We start from the raw sequence: 24,255 nt of genomic DNA, 5'->3' as shown, positions 1-24,255 counted from the left end.
GTATCAGCGGGTCAGGCTGGTGGTGGTGGTGTCATGGATCCATCCTGCCTTGTATCAGCAGCTCAGGCTGGTGGTGGTGGTGTCATGGATCCATCCTGCCTTGTATCAGCGGGTCAGGCTGGTGGTGGTGGTGTCATGGTGTCTTTGGGCCCCTTGGTACAACGCCACAGCCTACCTGAGTATTGTTGCTGACCATGTCCATCCCTTTATGACCACAATGTCCCCTGTAACATCTGATGGCTACTTTCAGCAGGATAATGTCATAAAGCTGGAATCATCTCAGACTGGTTTCTTGAACATGACAATGAGGTCACTGGACACAAATGGCCTCCACAGTCACCAGATCTCAATCCAATAGAGCATCTTTGGGATGTGGTGGAACGGGAGATTCGCATCATGGATGTGCAGCCGACAAATCTGCGGCAACTGTGTGATGCCATCATGTCAATATGGAGCAAAATCTCTGAGGAGCTTCCAGCACCTTGTTGTATCTATGCCACGAAGAATTGAGGGAGTTCTGAAGGCAAAAGGGGTCCAACCCGTTACTAGCATGGTGGACCTAATAAAGTGGCCGGTGAGTGTATACTGTATATATATGACATTAGTATAAGGCAGGAGCAGTATATACTGTATATGACATGAGTATAGGGTGGGAGTAGTATATACTGTATATATATATATATGACATAAGTATAAGGTGGGAGTAGTATACACTGTATATATATGACATGAGTACACAGCCTGGATAGGCTCCTGATATACACAGTTATTCTCTATAGTGGCGGGAGCAGTATATACTGTATATTAGGGCCCTTACAGTGGTCAGTCAGTGACGGCAGGTCCGCTGTGTATGAGGATTGTACACAGATTCGGCCGCTCCGCTCAGGCGCCGCACTGTCCTTCCCGCCTTGACCACGTACTGATCACGTGATGCGTTAAGCTCAGGAAGCCGCGGTGCTCGCCGGGAGTTGTAGTCCCGTCCCAGTCACGTGACGCCAGACACGGAAGTGGTCCCCGGTTATCCTTACTTGTTTTTACGGTAGTGAGTAATATGAGCGGCCGGAGAGAAGAGCGGGGAGGAGGAAAAGGGAGGCCTGGGCAACCGGGCAGAGCGGTGAGCTCATTTACCGACCTTTTATTACCGTCTACCCACACCTATATACCTGTCATTACCATATATATACATACCTACCTGTCATTACCGTGTATATACATACCTACCTGTCATTAACACATATATATATATACCTGTCATTACCATATATATATATACATACATACCTGTCATTACCATATATATATACATACCTACCTGTCATTACCATATATATATATACACATACCTGTCATTACCATACATAAATACTTACCTGTCATTACCGTATATATACATACTTGCCTGTCATTACTGTATATATACCTACTTACCTGTCATTACCGTATATATACATACCTACCTACCTGTCATTACCGTATATATACATACATACCTGTCATTACCATACATAAATACTTACCTGTCATTACCATCTATATACATACTTGCCTGTCATTATTGTATATATACATACTTACCTGTCATTACCATATATATACATACTTACCTGTCATTACCGTATATATACATACATACCTACCTACCTGTCATTACTGTGTATATAACACACTTACCTGTCATTACCATATATATACATACATACCTACCTACCTGTCATTACCATATATATACATACTTACCTGTCATTACCGTATATATACATACCTACCTACCTACCTGTCATTACTGTGTATATAACACACTTACCTGTCATTACCATATATATACATACATACCTACCTACCTACCTGTCATTACCATATATATACATACTTACCTGTCATTACCGTATATATACATACCTACCTACCTACCTGTCATTACTGTGTATATAACACACTTACCTGTCATTACCGTATATATAACATGCCTACCTGTCACTGCTGTATATATAACACACCTACCTGTCATTACCCTATATATAACACACCTACCTGTCGCTGCTGTATATATAACACACCTACCTGTCATTACCCTATATATAACACTCCTACCTGTCATTACCCTATATATAACACACCTACCTGTCATTACCGTATATATAACACACCTACCTGTCATTACCCTATATATAACACATCTACCTGTCATCACCCTATATATAACACATCTACCTGTCATCACCGTATATATAACACACTTAACTGTCATTACCCTATATATAACACGCCTACCTGTCATTACCCTATATATAACACTCCTACCTGTCATTACCCTATATATAACACACTTACCTGTCATTACCCTATATATAACACGCCTACCTGTCATTACCCTATATATAACACACCTACCTGTCATTACCCTATATATAACACGTCTACCTGTCATTACCCTATATATAACACACCTACCTGTCATTACCCTATATATAACACACCTACCTGTCATTACCCTATATATAACACTCCTACCTGTCATTACCCTATATATAACACACTTACCTGTCATTACCCTATATATAACACACCTACCTGTCATTACCCTATATATAACACGTCTACCTGTCATTACCCTATATATAACACACCTACCTGTCATTACCCTATATATAACACGCCTACCTGTCATTACCCTATATATAACACGTCTACCTGTCATCACCGTATATATAACACACTTAACTGTCATTACCCTATATATAACACACCTACCTGTCATTACCCTATATATAACACGCCTACCTGTCATTACCCTATATATAACACTCCTACCTGTCATTACCCTATATATAACACACTTACCTGTCATTACCCTATATATAACACGCCTACCTGTCATTACCCTATATATAACACACCTACCTGTCATTACCCTATATATAACACTCCTACCTGTCATTACCCTATATATAACACACCAACCTGTCATTACCCTATATATAACACACCAACCTGTCATTACCCTATATATAACACACCTACCTGTCATTACCGTATATATATATAACACACCAACCTGTCATTACCCTATATATAACACACCAACCTGTCATTACCCTATATATAACACACCAACCTGTCATTACCCTATATATAACACACCTACCTGTCATTACCCTATATATAACACACCTACCTGTCATTACCCTATATATAACACACCTACCTGTCATTACCCTATATATAACACACCTACCTGTCATTACCCTATATATAACACATCTACCTGTCATTACCCTATATATAACACATCTACCTGTCATTACCCTATATATAACACACTTACCTGTCATTACCCTATATATAACACGCCTACCTGTCATTACCCTATATATAACACATCTACCTGTCATTACCCTATATATAACACATCTACCTGTCATTACCCTATATATAACACACCTACCTGTCATTACCCTATATATAACACATCTACCTGTCATTACCCTATATATAACACGCCTACCTGTCATTACCCTATATATAACACGCCTACCTGTCATTACCCTATATATAACACGCCTACCTGTCATTACCCTATATATAACACGCCTACCTGTCATTACCCTATATATAACACACTTACCTGTCATTACCCTATATATAACACGCCTACCTGTCATTACCCTATATATAACACATCTACCTGTCATTACCCTATATATAACACATCTACCTGTCATTACCCTATATATAACACACCTACCTGTCATTACCCTATATATAACACACCTACCTGTCATTACCCTATATATAACACATCTACCTGTCATTACCCTATATATAACACGCCTACCTGTCATTACCCTATATATAACACGCCTACCTGTCATTACCCTATATATAACACGCCTACCTGTCATTACCCTATATATAACACACTTAACTGTCATTACCCTATATATAACACACCTACCTGTCATTACCCTATATATAACACATCTACCTGTCATTACCCTATATATAACACGCCTACCTGTCATTACCCTATATATAACACGCCTACCTGTCATTACCCTATATATAACACGCCTACCTGTCATTACCCTATATATAACACGCCTACCTGTCATTACCCTATATATAACACGCCTACCTGTCATTACCCTATATATAACACATCTACCTGTCATTACCCTATATATAACACACCTACCTGTCATTACCCTATATATATATAACACACCTACCTGTCATTACCGTATATATATATAACACGCCTACCTGTCATTACCCTATATATAACACACCTACCTGTCATTACCCTATATATAACACATCTACCTGTCATTACCCTATATATAACACATCTACCTGTCATTACCCTATATATAACACACCTACCTGTCATTACCGTATATATATATAACACACCTACCTGCCACTACTGTATGTAATGTTGTATCCGCTCCTCCAGGCTCCCTTCCTTCTTGGTTTTCCTGAAGCAGAAGACTCGGATGATGATGGGAGTCTGGAGGCCGAGCTCATGGCCATCACTGGGGCTAATAAGGCTGCAAGGAAAGAGAAGCCCAAAGGGAAAAGTGAGTAGTGGCGGTTTCTCACTTCCATTAACAATATCTACTGTTTCCGTATGTACCCGGGGACTTACCTGTTAGTGGTGGCTGGTCATGTGACCTCAGATCTGATCATGTGACCCCAAGTGCTATTAATGTGTCCCTCCAGCCCCCCTCCCCATGGAGCACATAGAGCGGATGGCAGCGCTGTGCATGCAGGACCTCGACGAGGATGTGGATGACGACGTGGAAGACGATGAAGACTTGATGGTGAGTATGGACTGGCTTGTCCTAAAGTATGTGCCCCCCATCAGGTGCCCACATGCAGCCTTGGTACAAGGTTTCTGCACATTTGCTGTATACAGATAAAGCTCAGGCGTATGGTCTACCTCCACCAATCATCTGCAGCGGAGCGCCCCCTACTGGCAGTTCAGGGCAAGTTATGTTATTTGGGGTAGGACCCCTATCCTAGGCACCCACCCTCATTAATGAGTGAGACCATTATATGCATATAGTTCAGGGCAAGTGGAAGAACAGAATGCCATCGTCTGGCCAGAGATGGGAGTAGTTCAGGGATTTTTCACCCTGACAAATTATTTGGGGTATAAATTTGACCTTTTGCGGTCAGATTGTCAGCTCTTGGTGTCATTTACAGGCAGAACTGAATGATGTACTGGCCGAAGAAGAAGAGGAAGAGCCAAAAGTGACCCCTCCACCTGCACAGGTATGCACCATACCCCTAATTCCCTAAATATCTCTTTAGGATGAAAGGTCACGATGCACTCAGTGAGCTGACAGCTCATCCCCCTGACTATATAGATACATATGCACACAGGACATGCTCAATACTTAACGCCCTGATTAGGGGAGAGTGATGACATCACCATAAACATTATATTAATGGCTTCCTCCAAAATCACTACTATCCAGCAGTCACACACCATTCATTCTGGAATGACCAATACACATCTCATCCGATGAGACCTGAATATCTGGAGAGCTGCTGCTGGAACCGGGCGGCCCCTGTGGATAGGGGCAGTTAGGGGCAAATTCTGCCCCCCCCCCCATTAGTGTAGTAGTGGGGCTGGTAACTGGTGCGGCTGCTTCTCTTTCCTGGTGCCCAGCATAATTGTGCCACTTGCTTACTCATACTGGTTACCTCAGGCTATGCCCGCTTCAGCTGGGGGTATGGAGGGCACACTGCAGGAGCGTCTGGCCATGTACAAGGAAGCCCTGATTAACGCCAAACAGACCGGGGAAGGAAGCAAAGCCAGGAGATACGAGCGCGGCATAAAGGTACAGTGTCCTGAGAGTGATGTCTCTGCCGTGTATCTCTCCCCTATTTCCTCACCCATCTCTCCATATCCCCCCCAGACTCTGGAGGGCATGCTTCGTACTGTCAAGAAGGGTGGCTCTGTGCCCACAGAAGATATCCCTCCACCAGTGGCAACAGGGAAAGCTGCAAGTGGTCCTGCATCCCCACCTGCCATTCTGGTCACACCAGACCCCCCTGCGGTAAACGGAGTCCCAGCACAGACGCCTCCACTGGTACCCACCAAGACCCCTCCACTGGTACCCACTAAGACCCCTCCACTGGTACCCACCAAGACCCCTCCTTCAGTACCTGCCAAAAGCCCTCCTCCGGTACCCACTAAGACCCCTCTTCCAGTGCCCATGAAGCCCCAAAGCCTTCCACAGCCTGTGACCATGGCAGCCCCCATCATGTCATCTGCTCCAGCCACTCCCAGCCCAGGTCAGTATGTTGTACTATGCTGACATCAGATGTGACTGCGGTTACTTGGAGGTTACTCACTTGTCGCTCTTTCCCTGCAGCATCAGATGAGAACAAGAGCCGAGTGATGGATCTCCAGAAGGAATATAAACTGGCGGCTGTTCAGAGCAAGCAGCAGGGGGACATAGAGCTGGCCACAAAGTATTTCCGCGTCGCAAAGGTGAACATCTCACCCATCATGTATTGAGACTTTAAGCATTATATCCATTACTGGGAAAGCTGGGTGCAGATAATATCCTCTGTACAGTCACCCAACTTTCCTAAAGTCATAGCTAAGCGTATGTATAAAAGCTGTTTTGTTAGCCTTATTGGTTGTAATGAAATATGACTCTTCTCTGCTGCACTACTCTACTCTCCTTCTTACAGTCGCTGGATCCTGTGTTGTCTGCATTAGATTCTGGACAGCCGGTGGATTTGGTTAATCTCCCCCCTTCACCAAGTGAGTTACATAGAATTACAAAGACTGTTCCCAACTTTCGGCTGTGGCTAGATCCAGTTGGGTTTTAGGTCAGGAGAACATGTTCACTGCCTTTTATGGCATTGCTTATGTCTTTCTCCAGCAACCTGAACCCCAATTTTGGAGGTCCTACATTTTGGCCAAACCTTTACTGATTAATACCAGAGATATAGTACAGGATGATATGGCCATTGTATTTATGGATTACTAATGAATTTCTCTCTGAATAGATCAATTGGCCCCCAGTAAGCCGGTGGCCCCTGAGTCTCCAGTGAGCACAGATCCTTCCCCATCCTCAGGTGAGTTATACACTTCTGCTTTGTAATAATATACATATTCTTTTCATGTGGTATCCAATCATCCGGAATTGATAATAGCAATGTGGGTATACGAAGGGTATACAGAGCCGGTGATCAGGGAGGTTATTCATGTGATTGTACATGTGACATTCCAGGATTACCTCCACCCCCCAAAGACACCATGGAAGCCCTGCAGCAGAGGATGGAGCGCTACCGCAGCGCCGCAGAGCAGGCAAAAGCCAAGGGAGACGATCGCAAGGGACGGATGCATGAGCGCATAGTGAAGGTGAGAGCGGGGATTTATTTACAACATTTTCAAGATCTCTGCTTGCTCTCAGTGTACGTGAAAAATTGATTAATTACATTAACTGTACAGGCTTTGTATAGCTCACAGTTGAAATTTTGTTACAATCATATCCTGTCCAAATATCTAGTCCCCGGTATAAACACAATGTTCCCCAGGAAAATCTATATAGTCTGTACTGATACATTGAAGCAAACCCTGCACAGGAGAAACTTTTACTGCTAAGAGTATTGTTTGGACTGAATACAGTTGTAACCAATACTTAGCTTTGAAATATATTTGGTCTTTAATTTTTTTTATCCCATGTAAATAAAGAAGAATGTTTTGTCTCCTCCTCCTTCCAGCAATACCAAGACGCCATAAGAAGCCACAAGGCGGGAAGACAAGTCAACCTATCCGAGCTGCCAGTGCCACCAGGTCTGTATGAAGAACATGAGGAGGGACACCACAGAATATACCACTCACTATGAACCTTGCTGCACGACAGCTTATCTCTAACATCAGTGTATTTGTCACGTCAAAGCACTCCATAGCTTGTCCTCCATTGTTGCCTTCAACTAATTGCTTTCTTTTACTTGTTTTTTTAGGATTCCCACCAATTCAGGGATCTGAGGCGGTACCCCAGGAGCAAAGCCTGGTGGGTGTGCTGGAGACGGCTATGAAGCTGGCCAATCAGCAGGAGGGAGATGGCGATGATGATGATGACGATGACGAGGAACAGACAGCGCATTCTGGAGCTCAAAAGGTTAATCAAACATGCTTAAAGGGATTCTCTACCAGTACACACCATAAGTCCAATCTGCATATGGAAAAGTGGAGTATGTTGGTGCTGGATTGGTTGTAATTCCTCTTTCCTTGTCCTTACAGCCGGTCGTCCGGCCCGGGCCTGGGTCTAGTCTGCAGCCAGCTGCACCCAAACCTTCTCCCCCTAAGAGTCCAAAATTGTCTGGAAAAGGTGAGTCCTACAGTGATTTATACAGCTCTGTATACTTGTGTATGACTGTGTGATAATCCTGCACCTATTCACTCCATTGATGCTTGATTAAGGGACTGTTCCTACATCCATATTACACCCCTCTCCTCCTTCTCTTGCAGCTCAGCAGCAGCTCCACTTTTTGGAAGGAAGAAAGAAGCAGCTCCTGACTGCCGCCCTCCGTTCCAAGCAGCACAAAGACATGGAGGGGGCCAAAATGTACCTGCGCCAATCCAAGGGCCTGGAGCCCATGCTGGAGGCCGCACGGGGAGGCCTGCCTGTAGATATCTCCAAGGTAAAGACCTGCGCTGGCCGCGCTCTGACTACCCCTAGCACTTACACAGGGTCTGAGTTGGCTTTGTCTTCCTCAGGTGCCACCGGCTCCAGTAAACCAGGACGACTTCACCCTGGAGCGTCAGGGCAGAGGCCAGAGCAGCGAGAAGTACACCAAGCTGATGGAGCAGCTGAAGAAGCAGCATGAGGTGGGGCCATCTAACCTCCTTGTCTTTTCTCTCTTGTGTTGAGGATAGTAGGGGAGAGCAGCAGCTGTCCTGCCTCTGTGCTAATGCCCAGTGCAGATCTAAGAGCACAGCAGTGTGAGGACACCAACTGAAGCAAGAACTGGCTGCTCTCCTCTGCTATAACAACTCATGAGGTTTCTCAGTTACTTCCATACAGGGCACTACTAAACCTACATCAGGGAGCCACCGGTGATAGCTGACGTCTCTCCTGTACTGTTTCTCCTGCAGATGTGTATGTCATATTCTCAGCAATTCACTCATCTGGGTAACATCACAGAGATCGCAAAGTAAGTACGTCCCGATCTGTTACCTTCCACTAATTTTCATGGCAGCTGTGCCGTCCTTCTCCCCTCACTTATTTTACTCTCTTATCCCCTAGTTATTACAGGATTGGAGGTCCTAACACTGGACACCCTAACGCATTCCCTTTAATCAATGGTACTGCAGTGTACAATAGACGCTGAATGGAGCGGCATTGTGCATGCTTAACCTGCTGCTCCATTTATTAGGATAAACTGGACCCCATTCTAGTGACCAGTGAGGGTGTCACCTATCAGCATATCTTATATAGAGGATAACATTGCATACTGGGACATCCCCTTTAACACTTTGCTTTATCTCCAGATATGAGAAGCTGGCGGAGGAGTGTATGAAGTACATAGAGATAGTGAAGCAGGCCCATGCTCGGGGGCTTCCGGTGCCGCGCTGTCACTACGAGGAGAGGACCATCAGTGTTGTGAAGTAAGTCTATGACATTCACTCCTGGATATGTGTCAGGGTGTCCTAGGCACTGTCTCACTCTTGTCTGCCCCCTACAGGATATTTCCAGAACTGAACAGTTCGGATCTTGTGTTATACGTGAGCAAAGCGGTCAATTTACCCACAGGTATCACAAGTCCAGCTCTCACATCTCTCTGGATTTCTTATGCTTCTGCTTTCTGCTAATCCATTTTCTGTTTGTTCCAGGGTCATCCCCCAGTGACATGGATACCTTTGTGCGCTTTGAATTTGCTTATCCCAGTACGGTAAGAGGAGCTGTGCAGCCATAGAGGTGTACAGCTAATAAAAGATTATTATAGCTTGGACCTGAAAGGGAATCTGCAATCATAGGCCGTACCATCTGATATTTTGTTTTATCCTTGTAGGAGGAAGCGCAGAGAGATAAAACCAGTGTCATAAAGGGGACTAACTCTCCAGGTTTGTTGGGTGTTGGGGATTCTTACTGTTCCCTTTAACCATGTGTATACCCACATCTCACTGTGCCCCTATGTCTCCAGTCTATAAAGAGAAGTTCAATCTGCAGATAAATCGGAATCACCGTGGCCTGAAGAGGGCGATACAATCCAAGGGGATCAAATTTGAAGTCATCCAGAAGGGGTAAGTGATGGGTGACAGTGGGCAGGATATACATGGTCAGTATTAACTCTGTGCTACGTCTGTAGGGGACTCTTCAAGTCAGATCGGGTGCTAGGATCAGCGCACCTCAAGCTGGAGGCTTTAGAGAGCAGTTGTGAGGTCCGGGATATTCTTGAGGTAAGTTCCTCAATATCATCCCTTTATTTATTACCTTTACACATCTCTCCTGCATGCGTTGCCCCTCCACGCCCGCCCTCTGCATGCGTTGCCCCTCCACGCCCGCCCTCTGCATGCGTTGCCCCTCCACGCCAGCCCTCTGCATGCGTTGCCCCTCCATGCCCGCTCTCTGCATGCGTTGCCCCTCCACGCCCGCCCTCTGCATGCGTTGCCCCTCCACGCATGCGTTGCCCCTCCACGCCCGCCCTCTGCATGCGTTGCCCCTCCACGCCCGCCCTCTGCATGCGTTGCCCCTCCACGCCCGCCCTCTGCATGCGTTGCCCCTCCACGCCCGCCCTCTGCATGCGTTGCCCCTCCACGCCCGCCCTCTGCATGCGTTGCCCCTCCACGCCCGCCCTCTGCATGCGTTGCCCCTCCACGCCCGCCCTCTGCATGCGTTGCCCCTCCACGCCCGCCCTCTGCATGCGTTGCCCCTCCACGCCCGCCCTCTGCATGCGTTGCCCCTCCACGCCCGCCCTCTGCATGCGTTGCCCCTCCACGCCCGCCCTCTGCATGCGTTGCCCCTCCACGCCCGCCCTCTGCATGCGTTGCCCCTCCACGCCCGCCCTCTGCATGCGTTGCCCCTCCACGCCCGTCCTCTGCATGCGTTGCCCCTCCACGCCCGCCCTCTGCATGCGTTGCCCCTCCACGCCCGCCCTCTGCATGCGTTGCCCCTCCACGCCCGCCCTCTGCATGCGTTGCCCCTCCACGCCCGCCCTCTGCATGCGTTGCCCCTCCACGCCCGCCCTCTGCATGGGTTGCCCCTCCACGCCCGCCCTCTGCATGGGTTGCCCCTCCACGCCCGCCCTCTGCATGGCTTGCCCCTCCACGCCCGCCCTCTGCATGGCTTGCCCCTCCACGCCCGCCCTCTGCATGGGTTGCCCCTCCACGCCCGCCCTCTGCATGGGTTGCCCCTCCACGCCCGCCCTCTGCATGGGTTGCCCCTCCACGCCCGCCCTCTGCATGGGTTGCCCCTCCACGCCCGCCCTCTGCATGGGTTGCCCCTCCACGCCGCCCTCTGCATGCGTTGCCCCTCCACGCCCGCCCTCTGTATGCGTTGCCCTCCCCTCCATATAACTGATATCCTGTAATTGACCTTATTCCCTCCTCATCTCAGATAACATGGCTTCTTCTCTTCCAGGTGTTGGAGGGCCGCAGACCCACAGGGGGTAAACTAGAGGTGTGCGTGCGAATACGTGAGCCCTTCACATCCCAGCAGCTGAGCAGCAGCACAGAGAAGTGGCTGGTGATTGAGCCTATCAGCCTCCCTCCGGTAATGCCCTTCTCAGGGCGCCAGCCAGTGCCAGCCTCACCACCCTGGTGCCACTCACTGACACATCCCTTTTCATGACTTTTACAGGCTCCGGCTTCAAAACCATCCAAACCACCAACCCCCTTGAAATCCCCATCCAGTAGGTGGGTGCACAGTGTTAGAGGGTTTGTATGGCCTGTGATATTTTACTATTTACCCCTCTATCTATATTTCAGCCCCCAGACCCTGCACTGCCTGAGCGTTTTGGCCTTTGAGAAGGAGAAGCTTGAGAAGAAGGTAGGTACATTATATCCATCTACAGACCTCGCTGTCTTCTGTATCCTCTAATGACAATCTCTTCCTCTTCTTCTCTAGATCCTTGTGTACAGACAGCAGCACCGCTCCCCTCCTGATGACCTCATCACTCTGCTTAATGATGTCACTCAGCGCAGCCAGCAACAGGTGCAGCTGCTCCGCCAGGGAGGACCTGCCATCCGCACTGGTGAGACATAATCATTTATGTACCATATTGTTAGTAGAAGCAGGACTGTGAAAATGGATTCTCCAGCAGCCCGCTGCTGCTTTCACTCAATGGAGCGGAGCGGCTGTGGAGCAGGCCATGCAGAGAGCTAAGAGCACAGCACTGTATGGACATTCCTCCAGAGAAGCTACAATCCTGGAATGTAAATTATTTTTCATAGTCCTGCTGTTACTAACAATATACACCAGTATGATTACACCTCTCTCCAGGGACAATACCTTAATCTATCAATGCAGACAGATCCCTTTTATAAGCGCTTGTATGTGACAGAGGTTCTCTCTCATTTTCAGAATATGTCCGTCAGCTAGAACGTTACTTGCAGCTTTACTCTGATTCTGCCCGGCGTTTGGGCCAAGAGGGGAACAGGGTAAGTGGCCATGGCCCTGGTGGTGTTGTGCAGATCCATAGTGTAATCCTCTGCTGTGTCTGTATTATTTGTACTGTATTATATACCCCTGTATACCGCACTACAGCTCTGCAGGGGATCAATGTATTGATGATGTCTTCACTGTCTCATAGGAAGCAGCCAAGGAGGCTTTATACAAGAGGAACCTTGTGAGCAATGAGGTAGGTACACAGGAGGAGTGGTGCAGCGCTGGGGGGTGGGATGACATCACTTCTGACCCCTCTGCTATTCTCTTACCAGCTGCAGAAAATGTCCAGGTGAAGATGAGATCCAACCCCAGGAGGCTCTTCCAGATGTTTACATGAATCCCCCTCCCTCTCCATAGACTCCCATAGAAATAGGGGACCAGTGCCTTATCCCTTGGAGCACACTACATTGGCATGCCATCCTCTCCGGTGACAATCAGACCTTTCCAGCACTTTGTTAACACTCGGCTACACTAATGCACTAGCAGTGAACCAGCAGCGAGTGTGAGTGTGTTCTCATCCCATCCTCCACTCCACATTATCATTGTGTGATTGTATGAGATTTTATGTGTAAATTATATGATTATACTGTAGATGATCATGGAACAGTAATAAAGACCTACAAACAACATGGCAGCTCCATGCTCCCCATCATCATGTGTGGGCCGCACCCTTTATGTACCGGTGCCCTGCGGTGCTGCACCTCCCTCATTACTGGTGGTAACTGGATTGTTAACGTATAAAACGCTGCAGACAGAAGCGCACGACTTACACCATTGCTAAATCATCAGGATTATTGTTTGATGGGAGACTCTGGATCAGGCAGCTCTCTCTGCCTCATCCCCAGCAGGAAATCCCAGCACATAACAGCCCAATAACATTCTGCTAACAGGTCCATCCGCTGTGTAACCCTTGATTTACATGCCCTCAGCCCGTGGCTTCCATTACCTTGTATAACTGATCGGTGGGGGGTTTTGTTGTTGTTGTCCCACCAAATTAACCATTAATGGCCTATTCCGAAATCATAAATCCATAGGATGGATCATCAATATGAGATCAATAAGGATCCAGAACTCATGACTCCCAGTGATTCTTACAAAGAACAGGGAGGTCGTACAGCTCCATTCTCTGTTTAGTGGCCACTCCCGGCAACTGCAGCTCAAATGAATAGCAGCTGTAGTAACATGGCTCAGCCACTACACAGAAAATGGAGCTGTTGATTCTGGCACTGGAGTCTGATGACGTCTGATATCACTAAGTTGGGAAACCCTTTACCCGGAGAATGAATGGGATGTGATGTGTAATGGGGACACAATTACCTCTGCTGAGTGCACATAGTCACATAATAGCGCACCCTATGGCAGCGCACCCTATGGCAGCGCACCCTATGGCAGCGCACCCTATGGCAGCAGTGTGTACATAGTAAATATCCAGCATTATACTCACAGGGCGGCCATATTGCTGGTGGACACCGGTCTGTATTCCCCAGTGCATCATTATTCCCTTCTGTGACCCTCCTGGAGATCCAGCAAAGATACAGAGCAATGAATGCTAAGAGCCTGTGAAGAGCCTGGAGACTTGCATGAAGGGCCCCTTAAAGGGCAGGGCACCGCCTTACAGGCTGATAGTACATAGGGCTTGTCTGTGCCTAAGTGACTTGTAGAGATGTAGGCAGACTCCACACTCGTATCACTTACTAACGGGCGTCCGTCTTCTATATCAAACAAAATCCCCAGTGAGTCCACATGGCTGCCCCCCCCCCCATCTCACCCCCCCCCCCAACTCACCCCCCCCCCAACCCCCCCCCCCCCCCCCCCCCCCCCCCCCGCGGCTGCTATGTTACTGAATACTATGCATTGTGCACATACTGTATATGCCATGATGGAGAATAAATACTCTATATACGAGTCAATGTCTGGACTGTTCACATCCGCCATTAGGACAGGTGGAGGCACTGCACGGAGCACACGGACCTTCACCTTCTATAATATGTGTCGAGAGTTTAATTCCCTTAAAGGGATTGTCCACTTTTCAATAAATATAATGTATTAGGCATCGTCTGTGTATGTGTCGGGCGTCTCGGGCACACTGCACAGGATGACGGGGCGTCCTGCATGTCTGTATCATGTCTATGGGAGCTCTGGGGGAGAACAATGTATAGTCAGAAATAATGTAATCTCCATAGATCAACCATTGAAGAACCTTGTGTGAGGGGTCACCGGGTCACTAGAGGGTCTACATCAAACCTTTATTATAGAAAAACAAAATGTGGCGGTCACTGATGAACGCCACCTATCTGCAGCAAGAAGAAAATGCATCAACTCCGTGCACCAGTTTATTTCTGGTGTGCTCACTTTAACGTGTGGAGGAGGCAGCGCCCTCTGGTGGTGCGTGTGTGGAGGGGGCAGCGCCCTCTGGTGGGGTGTGTGGAGGGGGCAGCGCCCTCTGGTGGTGTGTGCGGAGGGGGCAGCGCCCTCTGGTGGTGTGTGTGCGGAGAGGGCAGCGCCCTCTGGTGGTGTATGCGGAGGGGGCAGCGCCCTCTGGTGGTGTGCGTGTGGAGGGGCAGTGCCCTCTGGGGCGGGTGTGGAGGGGGCAGCACCCTCTGGTGGGGTGTGTGGAGGGGCAGCGCCCTCTGGTGGCGGGTGTGGAGGGGGCAGCGCCCTCTGGTGGTGGGTGTGGAGGGGCAGCGCCCTCTGGTGGTGTGTGTGGAGGGGCAGCGCCCCCTGGTGGTGTGTGTGGAGGGGGCAGCGCCCTCTGGTGGTGTGTGTGGAGGGGCAGCGCCCTCTGGTGGTGTGTGTGGAGGGGGCAGCGCCCTCTGGTGGTGTGCGTGTGGAGGGGGCAGCGCCCACTGGTGGTGCGTGTGGAGGGGGCAGCGCCCACTGGTGGTGCGTGTGGAGGGGCAGCGCCCTCTGCTGGTGCGAGTGGAGGGGCAGCGCCCTCTGCTGGTGCGAGTGGAGGGGCAGCGCCCTCTGCTGGTGCGTGTGGAGGGGCAGCGCCCTCTGGTGGTGCGTGTGGAGGGGGCAGCGCCCTCTGGTGGTGCGTGCGGAGGGGGCAGCGCCCTCTGGTGGTGCGTGCGGAGGGGGCAGCGCCCTCTGGTGGTGCGTGCGGAGGGGGCAGCGCCCTCTGGTGGTGCGCGTGTGGAGGGGCAGCGCCCTCTGGTGGCGTGTGTGGAGGGGGCAGCGCCCTCTGGTGGCGTGTGTGGAGGGGGCAGCGCCCTCTGGTGGCGTGTGTGGAGGGGGCAGCGCCCTCTGGTGGCGTGTGTGGAGGGGGCAGCGCCCTCGTGGTGCGTGTGGAGGGGGCAGCGCCCTCTGGTGGGGTGTGTGGAGGGGGCAGCGCCCTCTGGTGGCGGGTGTGGAGGGGGCAGCGCCCTCTGGTGGCGTGTGTGGAGGGGGCAGCGCCCTCTGGTGGCGTGTGTGGAGGGGGCAGCGCCCTCTGGTGGCGCGGCAGCGCCCTCTGGTGGCGCGTGTGGAGGGGGAAGCGCCCTCTGGTGGCGTGTGTGGAGGGGGCAGCACCCTCTGGTGGCGTGTGTGGAGGGGGCAGCGCCCTCTGGTGGCGTGTGTGGAGGGGGCAGCGCCCTCTGGTGGCGTGTGTGGAGGGGGCAGCGCCCTCTGGTGGGGTGTGTGGAGGGGGCAGCGCCCTCTGGTGGCGGGTGTGGAGGGGGCAGCGCCCTCTGGTGGCGTGTGTGGAGGGGGCAGCGCCCTCTGGTGGTGTGTGTGGAGGGGGCAGCGCCCTCTGGTGGCGCGGCAGCGCCCTCTGGTGGCGCGTGTGGAGGGGGAAGCGCCCTCTGGTGGCGCGTGTGGAGGGGGCAGCGCCCTCTGGTGGTGTGTGTGCGGTGGGGGCAGCGCCCTCTGGTGGTGCGTGCGGAGGGGGCAGCGCCCTCTGGTGGTGTGTGTGCGGTGGGGGCAGCGCCCTCTGGTGGTGTGTGCGGAGGGGGAAGCACCCTCTGGTGGTGCGTGTGGAGGGGCAGCGCTCTCTGGTGGTGCGTGTGGAGGGGGCAGCGCCCTCTGGTGGTGTGCGTGTGGAGGGGCAGCGCCCTCTGGTGGTGTGTGTGTAGGGGGCAGCGCCCTCTGGTGGTGTGTGTGGAGGGGGCAGCGCCCTCTGGTGGTGCGTGTGGAGGGGCAGTGCCCTCTGGTGGTGTGTGTGGAGGGGGCAGCGCCCTCTGGTGGTGTGCGTGTGGAGGGGCAGCGCTCTCTGGTGGTGTGTGCGGAGGGGGCAGCGCCCTCTGGTGGTGTGTGTGCGGAGAGGGCAGCGCCCTCTGGTGGTGTGTGGAGGGGGCAGCGCCCTCTGGTGGTGTGTGCGGAGGGGGCAGCGCCCTCTGGTGGTGTGTGTGCGGAGAGGGCAGCGCCCTCTGGTGGTGTGTGCGGTGGGGGCAGCGCCCTCTGGTGGTGTGCGTGTGGAGGGGCAGCGCTCTCTGGTGGTGTGTGTGGAGGAGGCAGCGCCCTCTGGTGGTGCGTGTGGAGGAGGCAGCGCCCTCTGGTGGTGCGTGTGGAGGAGGCAGCGCCCTCTGGTGGTGCGTGTGGAGGGGGCAGCGCCCTCTGGTGGGGTGTGTGGAGGGGCAGCGCCCTCTGGTGGTGCGTGTGGAGGGGGCAGCGCCCTCTGGTGGTGGGTGTGGAGGGGCAGCGCCCTCTGGTAGTGTGTGTGGAGGGGCAGCGCTCTCTGGTGGTGTGTGTGGAGGAGGCAGCGCCCTCTGGTGGTGTGTGCGGTGGGGGCAGCGCCCTCTGGTGGTGTGTGCGGTGGGGGCAGCGCCCTCTGGTGGTGTGTGCGGAGAGGGCAGCGCCCTCTGGTGGTGTGTGTGGAGGGGCAGCGCTCTCTGGTGGTCCGTATGGAGGGGCAGCGCCCTCTGGTGGTGTGTGTGGAGGGGCAGCGCCCTCTGGTGGTGCGGGTGGAGGAGCAGCGCCCTCTGGTGGTGTGTGCGGTGGGGGCAGCGCCCTCTGGTGGTGTGCGTGTGGAGGGGCAGCGCTCTCTGGTGGTGTGTGCGGAGGGGGCAGCGCCCTCTGGTGGTGTGTGTGTTGTGGGCCTTGCTGGCTACCATAGAACATTATCACTGCACCAGTTCTCCGCGTCTGGTCTGTCACCATGGAGACTGCTCCCTCCCCCCACACGGATTGGCCAGTGTTTCTGCAGTACGTGCTGCTAAACCAATCACACTCAAACTTCTCTTCCAGCCAATCAGCGGCTGTGTGATCTGCGTCATGACATCACCGGAAAGTCGGGCGGAGTTTGTTGCCGGAAGCGAAAGAACCGGCGGGGAAATGGCGCCGAGCTCGAAATCTGACCGGAGCGGCGGGAGCCGGAAGTGGGGCCCGAGGGATCATATTATCCGGCAACTGGACCGGGTGAAGGTGAGTGACGGACCGGAAGATGTGTGAGAACCTGAGAGATATCCCGTATGTACAGAGGATCACACAGCGCAGCAGTGTCCCCGGGGGTCAGTGATATGTCCATGCTGGGTGCCCCCTTATATCCCCCCCCTCTCTGTAATGTCCATGCCGGGTGCCCCCTTATATCCCCCCTCTCTGTAATGTCCATGCCGGGTGCCCCCTTATATCCCCCCTCTCTGTAATGTCCATGCTGGGTGCCCCCTTATATCCCCCCCTCTCTGTAATGTCCATGCCGGGTGCCCCCTTATATCCCCCCTCTCTGTAATGTCCATGCTGGGTGCCCCCTTATATCCCCCCCTCTCTGTAATGTCCATGCCGGGTGCCCCCTTATATCCCCCCTCTCTGTAATGTCCATGCTGGGTGCCCCCTTATATCCCCCCTCTCTGTAATGTCCATGCTGGGTGCCCCCTTATATCCCCCCTCTCTGTAATGTCCATGCTGGGTGCCCCCTTATATCCCCCCTCTCTGTAATGTCCATGCTGGGTGCCCCCTTATATCCCCCCTCTCTGTAATGTCCATGCTGGGTGCCCCCTTATATCCCCCCCTCTCTCTGTAATGTCCATGCTGGGTGCCCCCTTATATCCCCCCTCTCTGTAATGTCCATGCCGGGTGCCCCCTTATATCCCCCCCTCTCTCTGTAATGTCCATGCTGCGTGCCCCCTTATATCCCCCCTCTCTGTAATGTCCATGCCGTGTGCCCCCTTATATCCCCCCTCTCTGTAATGTCCATGCCGGGTGCCCCCTTATATCCCCCCTCTCTGTAATGTCCATGCTGGGTGCCCCCTTATATCCCCCCCTCTCTGTAATGTCCATGCCGGGTGCCCCCTTATATCCCCTCCTCTCTGTAATGTCCATGCCGGGTGCCCCCTTATATCCCCCCCTCTCTGTAATGTCCATGCCGGGTGCCCCCTTATATCCCCCCTCTCTGTAATGTCCATGCCGGGTGCCCCCTTATATCCCCCCTCTCTGTAATGTCCATGCCGGGTGCCCCCTTATATCCCCCCCTCTGTAATGTCCATGCCGGGTGCCCCCTTATATCCCCCCTCTCTGTAATGTCCATGCCGGGTGCCCCCTTATATCCCCCCCTCTGTAATGTCCATGCCGGGTGCCCCCTTATATCCCCCCTCTCTGTAATGTCCATGCCGGGTGCCCCCTTATATCTCCTCTTATGCATTTTAGGTTATGGCAAGTAACAGTAACACTTTGTTGTCTCCAGATCACAGGACAGCTCTCCCCTCGGTTGTTCCGGAAGCTTCCCCCGCGCCTCTGTGTGTCTCTGCGCAATATTGTGGATGAGGAGTTCCTGCGGAAGGGGTAAGTGATATTTGCAGAGTGTGACATGGGAGCCTTAGGAGTAAGCGCTGCTGCAGTGTAAAGCATTTCTTGGTGGGGTGGAGGTGGGTTTGTTATTTGCTGTCTGTGTCCTCCTGCAGTCACGTCTTCTTGGGCTTCTCCAAGTGCGGCCGCTTTGTGTTATCGTACACCAGCGACGTCCTGGATGACGACTTCTCCTTTTACTCTTATCACCTGTACTGGTGGCAGTTCCAAGTGCACAGAAAACTGCGCCTGGTGAGTACTGGATGCCCCCCTCTGCCCGTGTATGTGCCGCCTCCTCGCTGCCACCTCTGCCCCTGTGTGTGCCGCCTCCTCGCTGCCACCTCTGCCCCTGTGTGTGCCGCCTCCTCGCTGCCACCTCTCCCCCTGTTTGTGCCGCCTCCTCGCTGCCACCTCTGCCCATGTGTATGCCGCCTCCTCGCTGCCCTAACATCATCTCTGCCCATGTGTATGCCGCCTCCTCGCTGCCACCTCTGCCCATGTGTATGCCGCCTCCTCGCTGCCCCCCTCTGCCCATGTGTATGCCGCCACCTCGCTGCCCCCCTCTGCCCATGTGTATGCCGCCTCCTCGCTGCCACCTCTGCCCATGTGTATGCCGCCTCCTCGCTGCCCCCCTCTGCCCATGTGTATGCCGCCTCCTCGCTGCCACCTCTGCCCATGTGTATGCCGCCTCCTCGCTGCCACCTCTGCCCATGTGTATGCCGCCTCCTCGCTGCCACCTCTGCCCATGTGTATGCCGCCTCCTCGCTGCCCCCCTCTGCCCATGTGTATGCCGCCTCCTCGCTGCCCCCCTCTGCCCATGTGTATGCCGCCTCCTCGCTGCCCCCCTCTGCCCATGTGCGTGCCGCCTCCTCGCTGCCCTAACATCATCTCTGCCCATGTGTATGCCGCCACCTCGCTGCCATCTTTGCCTATGTGTATGTCGCCACCTCGCTGCCATCTTTGCCTATGTGTATGCCGCCACCTCGCTGCCATCTCTGCCTATGTGTATGCCCCCACCTCGCTGCCATCTCTGCCCATGTGTATGCCGCCATCTCTGCCCATGTGTATGCCGCCACCTCGCCGCCATCTCTGCCCATGTGTATGCCGCCATCTCTGCCCATGTGTATGCCGCCACCTCGCCGCCATCTCTGCCCATGTGTATGCCGCCACCTCGCCGCCATCTCTGCCCATGTGTATGCCGCCACCTCGCCGCCATCTCTGCCCATGTGTATGCCGCCTCCTCGCCGCCATCTCTGCCCATGTGTATGCCGCCTCCTCGCCGCCATCTCTGCCCATGTGTATGCCGCCTCCTCGCCGCCATCTCTGCCCATGTGTATGCCGCCTCCTCGCCGCCATCTCTGCCCATGTGTATGCCGCCTCCTCGCCGCCATCTCTGCCCATGTGTATGCCGCCTCCTCGCCGCCATCTCTGCCCATGTGTATGCCGCCTCCTCGCCGCCATCTCTGCCCATGTGTATGCCGCCTCCTCGCCGCCATCTCTGCCCATGTGTATGCCGCCTCCTCGCCGCCATCTCTGCCCATGTGTATGCCGCCTCCTCGCCGCCATCTCTGCCCATGTGTATGCCGCCATCTCTGCCCATGTGTATGCCGCCTCCTCGCCGCCATCTCTGCCCATGTGTATGCCGCCTCCTCGCTGCCCCCCTCTGCCCATGTGTATGCCGCCTCCTCGCTGCCCCCCTCTGCCCATGTGTATGCCGCCTCCTCGCTTCCCTAACATCATCTCTGCCCATGTGTATGCCGCCTCCTCGCTTCCCTAACATCATCTCTGCCCGTGTGTATGCCGCCTCCTCGCTGCCCTAACATCATCTCTGCCCGTGTGTATGTCGCCTCCTCGCTGCCCCCCTCTGCCCGCGTGTATGCCACCTCCTCGCTGCCCTAACATAATATCTGCCCATGTGTATGGCACCTCCTCGCTGTTCTGTACCCACCACCTCTGCCCTGTCTCCCCTATAGGTGCGGCAGGTGCGCCTCTTCCAGGATGAGGAGATTTATAGTGACCTGTACCTGACTGTATGTGAGTGGCCGAGCGACAGCTCCAAAGTCATTGTGTTTGGCTTCAAGTAAGTCTCGTTGTTAAAGGAAAACTAAACATAACATTGGGTTATATTCTGATTTATAACACGACTATTAAAGGGGTCGGCACCGAATAATCTGTTGATCAGAGGGGGGCCCCTAAATGAGTGTATTGGGAGGCTGCACTTACTGTCTATGGGATTGCCAGCAATGGCCGAACACTAGCCCTCCATAGAAATGAATGGCCCCTTCTTGTGATCATGGGGGTCCCTGCAGCCTCACTGATCAGTTACTATTCATTGGGCAGTGAAGGGTAATTCTCTTGCGTCGTCTTCCTCAGCACATCTGGTAATGGGATGCTAATGAATATGATGAGCGATGAGAACCATAGAGATATCTATATCAGTGCGGTGTCTGCGCCCCCGACCTCCCCCTGCACAGACTGCAGAGAGTCCCCACAAGGTAGGAGACGCGGAGCTGTGGTGATGCTATCGCTGGCGCAGTCCTGTGCTGGATGTAACGCAGTGTTTGTCCCCAGGCCCATGTCTGCTGCACAGCTTCATGCTCCACACCAAGTATCAGGTGGTTTACCCTTTCCCCACGTTCCAGCCGGCGTTCCAGCTGAAGAAGGACCATGTGGTGCTACTAAACACCAGCTTCTCCCTAGTGGCCTGTGCCATATCTGTGCGCCCCGCAGGTAAGCAGTCGGCTACTTTTAGGCGATGTTCCTGTTCTTCACTCTTGATTTTGGGGGGAGTTCATGTTCTATTGTGTCTTCTATTAGGGGACAAAGAATCCAGCCGGATCTTGTACAGCAAGCAGAGCCAACCCCATGGCCGGTCCCCCAGCTCCTCCGCATCCAGCCCTTGCCTCTCTTCTTCCAGGAGCCTCTCTCCTATTCCCTTTGAGCCCTGCTCCCCAACTAATCTGGGGACTCCCCCATCCGTCACCCGCGCTCGGGAATTTGTGGCGGGTATATTCCGACGAGCCAGAGAGGCCAACGGACTGGAGACTGAAGACAAAGGAGAGCGACCTGGACCAAGCAAGCAAAGTCCTTCCCGGCCCGCTGACCCAGAATCCCCTACATGGCACCGACCAATCAGCGAGGGGCCCGCGAGGTCCAGCAGCCACACAGAGGAGCCCAGCTACGTCAACTACACTCAGCTCCGATATGTCCTGGGGGAGGTGACTGAGACCGACCGAGAAAGCGGTGAGAGCATGGGGTGTGGACTATGAACAGGGGAGGGCGAGGTCGTCCTGCTGATGCATTTGGGGGGCTGCCGTCTGTTGGAGATAATGTGCACGGAGATTTCTTGTAGATTAACATTTTCAGTCTCGGCAGAATATGAAGATGACAAGATCTCGCTGCCTTTCCTGGTCACCGATCTGAAGGGACAACATCTGAAACCATTGAATGACAAGGCTTCCTTCCAGGTGCAGACCCTTCCCCTCATCTTGTGTCTTCTGTGCTTATCACCCACCATGTTTGACCTCCCCATCTGGTGTCCCCAGGGCCAACATCTCATCGTGGAGCAGCTGACCCTGGACTTTGAGTACGTTATCAATGAAGTGATTCGACACGATGCCTCCTGGTCCCGGCAGTTCTGCTCCTTCAGTGACTATGATATAGTTATCCTGGAGGTGAGTGGCCTGTGATGAGCGGGATTGTGGACCTCATGGGGAGCCTGCAGTCTTTCTCTGTCTGAGACCAGGACTCCCAGCATCGTAGCCCTCAATCACTGCTGACCTGACGACATAAAGGCTGCACTGACCCTAATCTGCACCTGTTGTCTTCACAGATGTGTCCAGAGACAAACCAGGTGATAATGAACATCGGCCTCCTGCTGCTCGCGTTTCCTGATCCACAAGGGGATTCTCAGTTCAGGTGGGTGACATGCGGCGGCTGTGCCCTGTGCTGTCCGCTGATCCTCGCTCACCCCTCTCCTGTCCATCCTACAGGCCTAAGACTTATCACACCAGCTTAAAAGTAGCCTGGAACCTGCACACCGGAGTCTTCAGTACCCTGAGCGTGGACGACCTCACTGAGGTCAAAGGCCAGACTAGGTAAATAACCCTTTGACCTCAGTAACCCACATAATTTCCCTTCAGTTATTGTGTCTCTTATTCAGCTTTTCTATCTTTCCTCAGTGGAAGTGTATGGAGCTCGTACCGGAAAAGCTGCGTGGACACAGTCATGAAGTGGTTGGTTCCGGAAAGCAGCGTCAGATACGTGAATCGTATGACAAATGAGGCGCTACATAAAGGTAAAGCAGCAGGACATCACTCGGGAGGGGTCATCGTATAGAGACCCCAGCAGTGACATTTGGTCTCTCATGTGTCTCTCTCGCCCCCTGCAGGTTGTTCTCTGAAGGTCTTGGCTGACAGCGTGCGGTACACCTGGATTGTGCTGTGACCCCGCTCACCTGGAGCAGTGACCTCTACCTCAGCACCATCGCTGCACCCGGACCTTTGTATTAATTGTATGCTGCCATCTAGTGACTGCTCCTGGAAGGCCACAGCAATGTGTCAGGATCTGAGCTGCTCTGATCACATTTTATTAGTTTTCCTCCCACATTGTCAGTCCAGAAAGGAGCAGAGGTGGTTTTATTACCGGCATGTCTATGTATATGTGTATATATGATGTATCCATTTTTGTTATGTTTGTCTCTTTCTGTGAAATAAATTTCATTATTTCTGTTGACACGTGTCATTCTGGAAGCCTAGACTTCTGTTATTGGGGTGCCTGCACTTACTGTAGTGGTGGTAGTAATCCTCATATCACTTGTGTGATGGGAATCTCCATTTACTGACTCGCTGGGGGCCAGACAGAACAGCAGGAGCTTTACTGGAATTACCAGGAACCATGGGTGCAAATACCTCCCTAGCCC

The 24,255-nt window shown here is 52.7% G+C and overlaps 2 protein-coding genes across 2 annotated transcripts; both read left to right on the top strand.

Moving 5' to 3' along the window:
• Positions 1-925: 925 nt before the first annotated feature.
• CC2D1A (coiled-coil and C2 domain containing 1A) lies at positions 926-13,290 on the top strand. The gene is made up of 29 exons (XM_072149743.1): positions 926-1,114; positions 4,457-4,580; positions 4,723-4,823; positions 5,209-5,277; positions 5,718-5,849; positions 5,928-6,306; positions 6,387-6,505; positions 6,712-6,784; positions 7,033-7,101; positions 7,257-7,387; positions 7,750-7,822; positions 7,993-8,150; positions 8,273-8,360; positions 8,501-8,673; positions 8,750-8,860; positions 9,128-9,186; positions 9,524-9,640; positions 9,718-9,785; positions 9,866-9,924; positions 10,045-10,096; positions 10,177-10,276; positions 10,342-10,432; positions 11,613-11,744; positions 11,832-11,887; positions 11,960-12,020; positions 12,099-12,225; positions 12,555-12,631; positions 12,784-12,831; positions 12,911-13,290. The coding sequence occupies exons 1-29, from the start codon at positions 1,052-1,054 to the stop codon at positions 12,929-12,931; spliced, it is 2,931 nt and encodes a 976-aa protein (XP_072005844.1). The 5' UTR covers positions 926-1,051; the 3' UTR covers positions 12,932-13,290.
• A 4,514-nt stretch (positions 13,291-17,804) lies between these two features.
• Positions 17,805-24,077, top strand: DCAF15 (DDB1 and CUL4 associated factor 15). Its single transcript, XM_072149742.1, has 13 exons — positions 17,805-17,978; positions 19,234-19,331; positions 19,451-19,586; positions 21,308-21,414; positions 21,708-21,829; positions 21,906-22,064; positions 22,152-22,577; positions 22,710-22,801; positions 22,880-23,008; positions 23,167-23,252; positions 23,327-23,431; positions 23,516-23,631; positions 23,725-24,077. Exons 1-13 carry the CDS (start codon positions 17,829-17,831, stop codon positions 23,778-23,780), a joined length of 1,782 nt encoding a protein of 593 aa, XP_072005843.1. The 5' UTR covers positions 17,805-17,828; the 3' UTR covers positions 23,781-24,077.
• The last annotated feature ends 178 nt before the right edge of the window (positions 24,078-24,255 follow it).

Source organism: Engystomops pustulosus, chromosome 4, assembly GCF_040894005.1.
Source record: "Engystomops pustulosus chromosome 4, aEngPut4.maternal, whole genome shotgun sequence".
Classification (NCBI taxonomy): domain Eukaryota; kingdom Metazoa; phylum Chordata; class Amphibia; order Anura; family Leptodactylidae; genus Engystomops; species Engystomops pustulosus.
Note: the sequence above shows the minus strand (reverse complement) of the source record. Positions and strands in the feature narration are given on the sequence as shown.